This window comes from Triticum dicoccoides, chromosome 3B (assembly GCF_002162155.2).
Source record: "Triticum dicoccoides isolate Atlit2015 ecotype Zavitan chromosome 3B, WEW_v2.0, whole genome shotgun sequence".
Classification (NCBI taxonomy): domain Eukaryota; kingdom Viridiplantae; phylum Streptophyta; class Magnoliopsida; order Poales; family Poaceae; genus Triticum; species Triticum dicoccoides.
This window is the reverse complement of record NC_041385.1, coordinates 826,178,605-826,186,735: the sequence shown is the minus strand read 5'-3', so window position 1 is coordinate 826,186,735 and position 8,131 is coordinate 826,178,605. Positions and strand designations below refer to the sequence as shown.

General features: G+C 48.8%; 1 protein-coding gene across 1 annotated transcript in view; it reads right to left on the bottom strand.

Moving 5' to 3' along the window:
* Positions 1 to 2,740, bottom strand: part of LOC119280181 (protein RETICULATA-RELATED 4, chloroplastic-like) — a 21,096-nt gene extending 18,356 nt beyond the window's left edge. Inside the window, exon 1 of the mRNA XM_037561127.1 lies at positions 2,727 to 2,740. Within this exon, the coding sequence (XP_037417024.1) occupies positions 2,727 to 2,740 (14 nt within the window). The remainder of the gene's footprint in view (positions 1 to 2,726) is intronic.
* Positions 2,741 to 8,131: the final 5,391 nt, after the last annotated feature.

Here is an 8,131-nt window from a genome sequence, read left to right as displayed (position 1 = left end):
AACCCCCCGGGGGAATAATGTGCCTTATGGGCCATAGGAGGGGAGCACACCAGCCCACAAGGTGTGGCGCCCCCCCCCCCTAAGGAAGGAGGCTGAATAGGAGAAGGAGGAGGGGGTTTGGACCCCTTTCCTTCCTCCTCCCTCTCTTCCTTTTTCCCCCTTCCGGTAAAAGGAAGGTGGGGCGAATTAGAATAGGCCCCCCCAAGTAGGATTTCTCCTACTCGGGGCACCCAAGGCAGGTCCCTTCCCCCTCCCACCTATATACACATGGGGAAGGGGCGCCTAGAACACATACCAATGATTGTTAGCCGTGTGCGCCTCCTATCATATTCTCGTAGTGCTTAGGTGAAGCCCTGCACAGATAACTTCACCATCATCGTCGCCACGCCGTCGTGCTGACGGAACTCATCTACTTCCTCGACACTCTGTTGGATCAAGAGTTCGAGGGATGTCATCATACTGAACGTGTGCAGAACTCGGAGGTGCTGTATGTTTGGTACTTGATTGGTCGAAACGATAAGAAGTTCGACTACATCAACCGCTTGTCAAACGCTTCCGCTTTCGGTCTATGAGGGTACGTAGACACACTCTCCCCCTCTCGTTGTTATGCATCTCCTATATAGATCTTGCATGAGCGTAGGATTTTTTTTGAAATTGCATGCTACGTTTCCCAACAGTGGCATCCGAGCCAGGTCTATGGGTAGATGATATGCACGAGTAGAACACAAAAGAGTTGTGGGCGGTGATCGTCATACTACTTACCACCAATGTCTTATTTTGATTCGTCGGTATTGTTGGATGAAGCGGTCCGAACCAACCTTACATGACCACGTTCATGAGATCAGTTCCACCAACAGACATGCAACTAGTTTTGCATAAAGGTGGCTGGCGGGTGTCTGTTTCTCCAACTTTAGTTGAATCAAATTTGACTGCGGCCGGTCCATGTTGAAGGTTAAAACAGCAAACTTGATAAATCACCTTTGTGGTTTTGTGCCATAGGTAAGAATAGTTCTTGCTAAAAGCCCGTAGTAGCCATGTAAAACTTATAACAACAAAGTAGAGGACATCTAACTTGTTTTTGCAAGGCATGTTGTGATGTGATATGGTCAAGACATGATGTGATATATGTTGTTGTATGAGATGATCATGTTTTGTAAAATTTATCGGTAACTGGTAGGAGCCTTATGGTTGTCGCTTTACTGTATGAAATGCAAACATCATGTAATTGCTTTACTTTATCAATAAGAGGTAGCAATAGTTGTAGAAGCAATAGTAGGCGAGACGGCCACGGCGCTACGATGGAGATCAAGGTGTCGAGCCGGTGATGATGGAGATCATAATGAAGCTGTGGAGATGGAGATCAAAAGCACAAGATGATGATGACCATATCATGTCACATATTTTGATTACATGTGATGTTTATCTTTATGCATCTTATTTTGCTTAGTACGACGGTAGCATTATAACATGATCCCTTAACTAAATTTCAAGGTATAAGTGTTCTCCCCGAGTATGCACTGTTGCGACAGTTCTTCGTGCCGATACACCACGTGATGATCGGGTGTGATAGGCTTTACGTTCACATACAACGGGTGCAAGACAATTTTCCATATGCGGAATACTCAGGTTAAATTTGACGAGCCTAGCATGTACAGACATGGCCTCGGAACACTGGAGACCGAAAAGTCGAACGTGAATCATATAGTAGATATGATCAACATAGGAATGTTCACCATTGATGACTACTCCATCTCACGTGATGATCGGACATGATTCATTTATTTACGGCTGTTTCTTCTCAAAAGATGAAGTATCTTGTTGATTGCATCTTCACTCGTAGCATTTTCAGCTCTTTCTACTTTACTGACTTCATGATGTGCTGAACCTTGCAGCATCCATGATGTATTGATGTGCTTTTTACAAGCTTGACTAGTCTAGAACTCGGATGGAATAATCTCTTTGTTTTACACACAGGCTTGTCCTGATTGGTCCGAGTCAATTCTGAAAAATGGGACTAGTCAACTGTCTTAAGGGATCAGATACTAGATCACGTAGCAGGCCATGTTTTATTTGCTATAAATTTGGTTACGTATTTGGTTCTAATTATAAGTGGGGTGTGTACGATAGCCCCCGCGTCGCTCTCCCCCTAGGGTGACTCGGATGGATCCAAGAAATCTAGCGGCCGCCATCGCCGCGAACTTCCTCCTCCTTTCCCTCCGCCGCCGCCGGGCTAAGCCCGGGGGCCGGCGGCGGTGGCGGGGGATCTCCTCTCTCACGCATCTCCTGTTGGGGCGGGACCCCTAGGCGTGTGGCGGCGTGACCGATCTGGGTTTTGCGGCCTGGCGGATGGTTGCGGCAGGTGGCGGGCGGCCTTCCCATCCTCGGACGGCGCCGCGGGCTTCGGACGCAGTTGTCGGCTTTTTCGGGCGGCGGCTGTCGGCGGCGGCGGTGGCCAGCTAGGCTGCGGTGTCGTGCATACCGCATTCAGATCGGCGATGGCGGCATATGGAGGGCCTTGTGGTCTCGTCGGTGGCACCTCCGGCCAGATCTGTTCTGACCGATGCGACCGGCGGTGATGATCATCTCTTTCGTCAGAGGTGGTCGGCATGAGGCTGGGTGTTCGGATCTCCGGATCCGTGATTCAGTACTGGCTGCGAGTCGGGGAGACATAATTGCCTGTGAAAACCGAGCCGACGGCGGGCGATGGTGGCGTTCTACGTCGTTACCTTGATGAAGGCATCGTTGTGTGACTTATGTCGACCCACTCGTACTGCTCTGGGAATCCCTAGGATCTGGTCTTCCAGATCGTACGATGGCGGCACTACGGTGACGTTTCTCTCTTGGGAGCATCGTCTGTGGAGCAGTGATGGTGGTCAGAGGCAGGAGGTGGAGCGACTTTGTCTTGCACGGAGCTTCGGTGGAGATGTCAAGTCATGCCTGGCCGACAGGTGCGATGCTTTGTCATGCCTGGTCGGCACGTGCTACGCACGACAGATCTTTCCAGAAACTTCAAGTTGTGTCAGCTGGTGGTACGTGGCGGCATGGTGCTGAGGTGTACCGGCGGGACTGCGACATGCTCAGCAGTTCGCGCGCAGGGTGGTGGTGCCGTTGGGTGCTGTGGTGGCGTTGACGGTAGTTAGACTGGGCAAGGATGATGCGTTGGTACAGCTCTGAAGATGGAGTAGTGGCAGTTGGCGGTGGCGGCCTCTGAGAGCGCGCCGGACCAGTGTGTGCCCCATACCCTGCATGTGGCTTAGTTGGGCCTCAAGTCTTAGATGTTAGACTTGGTTGCGAGGTCTGTGGTATTAGGCCCGGACTATCAGCATCCTTTCATCAGCTGGATAGGAGTAGCGACAGTTGTCGCCTAGACGGTGGGTTCAGACTTACTGTTGTATTTTTTTGTAAAGTCTTTTGTAAATAATTAATAAAATGGCTACATGCATCATTCAGATGCAGAGGCCAGGGACGATCCTTCTTCTCTAAGAAAAATAAAAAAAATAAATGGGGTGTGCGTGGGAACTCTCACGAGATGTTAACTTTGCATAGTGAGGCACAGAGCGGGCCTAGTCTCCGTGTCCTCGGCCAATGCTGGCGGCGGTGTGGTCTTGCGGCTTTCCAAGAGGGGGCGAGAGCAGAGCAGACTCAGGTATCTAATGCGTGAAACCTGAAGCTACCTGCAAGTGTTCAAAGTTGAGAAAGAAGAGCAGTCTCTTGCACCTTAGGAGTTATCTACACCGATGGAAATGTGTGAAGAGCCTTGCTTCGGTACACCCCTCCCTTTAACGTATAAGGGCATTTTAGGCATACGGTGCTTAACGTATCCCGTGCCGTATGCGGCGTGCCCATACAGGTATAGCCGAGCGCAAGGCTCGAGCCGGTACGGCCGGCTCGCATCTACCCCCTCCTGTCGCGCGAAAAAAGGGACCCACAACCTAGCGTTGATCACGCGGTCCATTCCAACGTCGCCCAGTCCGGCCGATCGCCCTTCCCCGCCGATCGCCGCCCTTCCCCGCCGATCACCGCCTTTCCCCGCCGATCTAGCCGCGATCACGCTGCCAATTCCAACGTCCCCCCATCCGGCCGATCGCCTCCTTTCCCCGTTGTTCAGCCGATCGCCGCCTTTCCCCGCCGATTGCCGACCATTCTCCCTGTCTTCACCCGGGATCTAGCCGCTGTGGACGTTGGAGTTGCCGTTGTACGTGATCCGGCCTCCGTGCGTGTCGTCGCAGTGACGTGGCCTACGCGGACGCCGTCGCCGTCTGCAACGGCGTGATCTACCTCTCCAGGAACGTCCTCGCCGTCCGCCGCCAAGGCAGCGTCTAGGTTTGTCATCTAAGCCGTCTAGTTTGTGAAAAAAAATTGTAGCTGCAAATAATTATGTACAATCACTTGTTTGTTATGAACTATTCATCGGTATGATTGTAGTCCAGGGAAGGGGAGCCTTGGCGCAGTGGTAAAGCTGCTGCCTTGTGACCATGAGGTCATGGGTTCAAGTCCTGGAAACAGCCTCTTACAGAAATGTAGGGAAAGGCTGCGTACTATAGACCCAAAGTGGTCGGACCCTTCCCTGGACCCTGCGCAAGCGGGAGCTACATGCACCAGGTTGCCCTTTTTTTTAGTTGCAGTGTTGGTAGTGAGGTCATTCAATGGATAAAGAAACGGATGCGTTCTTGGAGACGAGTGAGTGGTATGGTAGCGATAGTGTTGATTGTACGAATGGTAATGAAAGTAAAAGTAATGATGATATCAGCGACAATGAATCATGGTCGTCGTACGATAATTTACCTGAGGAGGATTTTCAAAAGAAGGAGGAGGGTGCTTGTAGTGAAAACGTAAGTGACCTGTACATTCATTTCGTCGGACGAAGAACCATATGGGTACTTACATGTGCATATAATTTTTTATGTGTAGGAGGATGTTGATGTCCGCAACGAGGAAAATCATGGTGTTGAATCTTTTGCGGATAACATAAGTCAGGTTCGGTCCAAACTTGTAGATGTCATACAATAATAAAAAGTTGTGATAAGAACTTACACTTGCTTATGTGTAATATTGTAGGCTAACTCGATGGTTGGAGTGGTGATGATGGCTATGAGCATGAGGATGCAGCTAATATAGACATTGAGGAGGCTGAAATCCAGCAACGTGCGCTGGAGACACAGTTGAAGGTTATGGGTATGACCTTTGCATCACAAAGGGAGGCTTACATGTTCTACAATAACTACGCCAAAGACCGTGGATTCGGTATCAGAAAAGATAAGGTGAAACAAGGAAAAGGTCTTTCGACCACAATTCGGTATCGGCGGTACATTTGCTCAAGGGCAGGAAAATGACTGAGTAAATTTTTAAACCCGGAGGGCCGTACCCGAAGGATAAGACCTGAGACTCGTTGCGAGTGTGGCACACATTTAGTTGTGAAGTTGGACAAAGGACGTGGAGTTTGGTTCGTGTCAGCTTTTATGGATGATCACAACCATTTGTTGGCTAGAGCAGATGAGGTGGCATTTCTGTGGTCATATAGAGTGATGGGAGATCACCAGATAGCTGAGATCTTGGCGATGGAAGGAGCTGGGATCAGAAAGCATATCATCGTCGACAACTTCATTAGCAGGTATGGTTCGTATGATAAGTGTGGATTTCTGAGACGAGACGTCTACAACCTATGTTCCATGAAAAATTGAAGTTGATTGTGAAGGGTGATGCTAACACGACAATCGGGATTATGAGGAGCAGAAAGGAGAATGATCCAGACTTCTTCTTTTAGTACGTGCTCGATAAGGAGGGCCGTTTAAAGAGCATGTTCTTGTGCGATGCACATTCACGGCGGGACTATCAGTTGTATGGAGATGTGACTGTGTTTGACAACACGTATAAGATGAACAAATACGGTAGGTCGTTCATCCCCTTCGTTGGTGTAAATAATCACCGTTGCACCATAGTGTTTGGTTGTGCCATTGTGTCTGATGAGACCGAGGCGACGTATGTGTGGCTGCTCCAGACATTCCTGAAGGCCAATTGTCAGAAGAAGCCAAGGTCAATCATCACAGATGGAGACGCTGCAATGATACAAGCTATTCGGTTGGTTTTGGTTGATGTGCTACACCGTCTCTGCTCATGGCACGTGAAAAAAAATGCAGAAGCACCTTAATTATAAATCGCTAAATGAGTTCAGGGCACTCTTGTACTACTCCACCTCTCCGGCCAACTTTGAGGCGAGATGACACGTTTTTGTCTTTAAATGGAAGACTGATAAAACAGAAGAGTGGCTGCGTAGGATGTACAGGAAGAGGAGTCTGTGGGCAGCATCATATCTGTCAGATGGTTTTTTTCTGGGTATGCGCAGTAATCAGAGGAGTGAAAGCCTTAACTCTTGTCTTCACCTTCACCTGGACGGCGGTATGACTATTGTTGATCTAGTTGTGCATTATGAGAATTGCATAGTTCGACTACGTGAGAATGAGGCGCATGATGACCGTGTTTCTAATCAGTCAATGCCACCATCAGTCACAGAATATAAGGACATTGAGAAGCATGCTGCCAAAGTATTCACTCATGCCAATTTTTATATTCTTCAACAAGATCTAAAGAAGATGGGAGAGCTTGAGATTTTTGAGACCCTAGTTGGACTTGACTGTCACACCTTCATCGGGACATGGAGAAATAACCGCAAATTTCAGTTCAGCGTCAATTATAGAGCTGAAAACTCTGAGAATACTATAAACTGCAGTTGTGGACGAATGCTTCGGAAAGGGTTGCCTTACAAACACATTCTGTATGTGTTGGTTCATCTAAAAATATCTAAAATACCTAAGTGTTGCATCCTTAAGAGGATGTCGAAAGTTGCGAGAGGTGGGCTGCCTGTACAGCGGAAGAGTGACATGTTTGGCTGGGGTTGGACATGGGCAGAGCAGCATACTCGCTATAGTCAACTCAGTATAACAGGAGCAGAAGCTTTCCATGTTGCATCAAATGATCCATTTGTCTTTTATGAGTTGATGCAGTGTCTGCAGAATATAATAGCTAAGAAAAAGGTCCTTGATGATGATGCTGTTGGTAGTAGAAGGAATGTGCATGAGGAGCCACATGAGCCGGAACAACATGTTGATGGCATAGGTGATCCCGTGAAAGTTTCCACCAAGGACGCCCCTAAACAGAGCAAGACATGGCGGGCAAAAAAAAGATCCAAATGTTACAAAAAAGGAAGACCAAAATCATTTTTTGAGAGAAAACCCGGTCCTCTTTGTGGCATATGTCGCGAAGAGGGCCATAGATGGCGAACGTGCCCCCAGAATGAAAAGTAAGTTTTACATTTTTTTAATTATTTTTTGTTTCTCTCTTTACAATTGTCTGATAAGTTGTTTACAATTTGTTATGTAGGAACCGGTCATAAAGATGAAGTATTAATAATCAATGGAAGGCAGTGGGATAGAGTTCAATTAACATGTCATTGTGTTGCTACACGTACTATATTTACAGACAATTTTATTATGTTTTATTGTCGCTTTCGCATGAGACTAAACATTTAAATGTGTGTCTAAATATCATTGGTACTATTTTGTGAGACAACTACCGTTGGTACTATTTTATAACTGTGGGTAAGTAGTGTTATTTGCGGCTGTGATGTTATACATATTGTTGTTCTTTATATTCGCGGCGGTCATTTTTTTTATAAAAAAATTCTCCTGCCGGCCGCCTGGCAGCAACAGTGGCAGATGATCCCAGAACGATTCTGGTGACAGCGGCGGCGCTGGATCCGATGACGATCCGCCTGGCAGCGCCATCCCACGAATATTCCAGCCCAGCCCGTGCGGTGGCCGACAGCCAAGGCAGTGGCGGGCCCGTGCAGTCCAGCTAGTGCGGTTCGGCGCGATTCGCCGTGCGCCACGCGCGTGTCTGGTGGCCCAGCCGTTGACCGAGCGACAGCCGCGGGCCCGATCGCAGACGTCTCGTCCCGCCTGACCGAGCGGGCACCGGCTGAGGGTGCCACTTGGCTTTCGCGGGCTGGTGCAATGATCCCGAGGGAAGCTCTATTTCCCTCGGATCGTCTGCCTATTAACGTCGCGCGTCGGGCGCGTCGGCCGGCCCTTTAAGGTCGCTTCGTGTGAGGCTGGGACACTGACCCGTTGCGGCG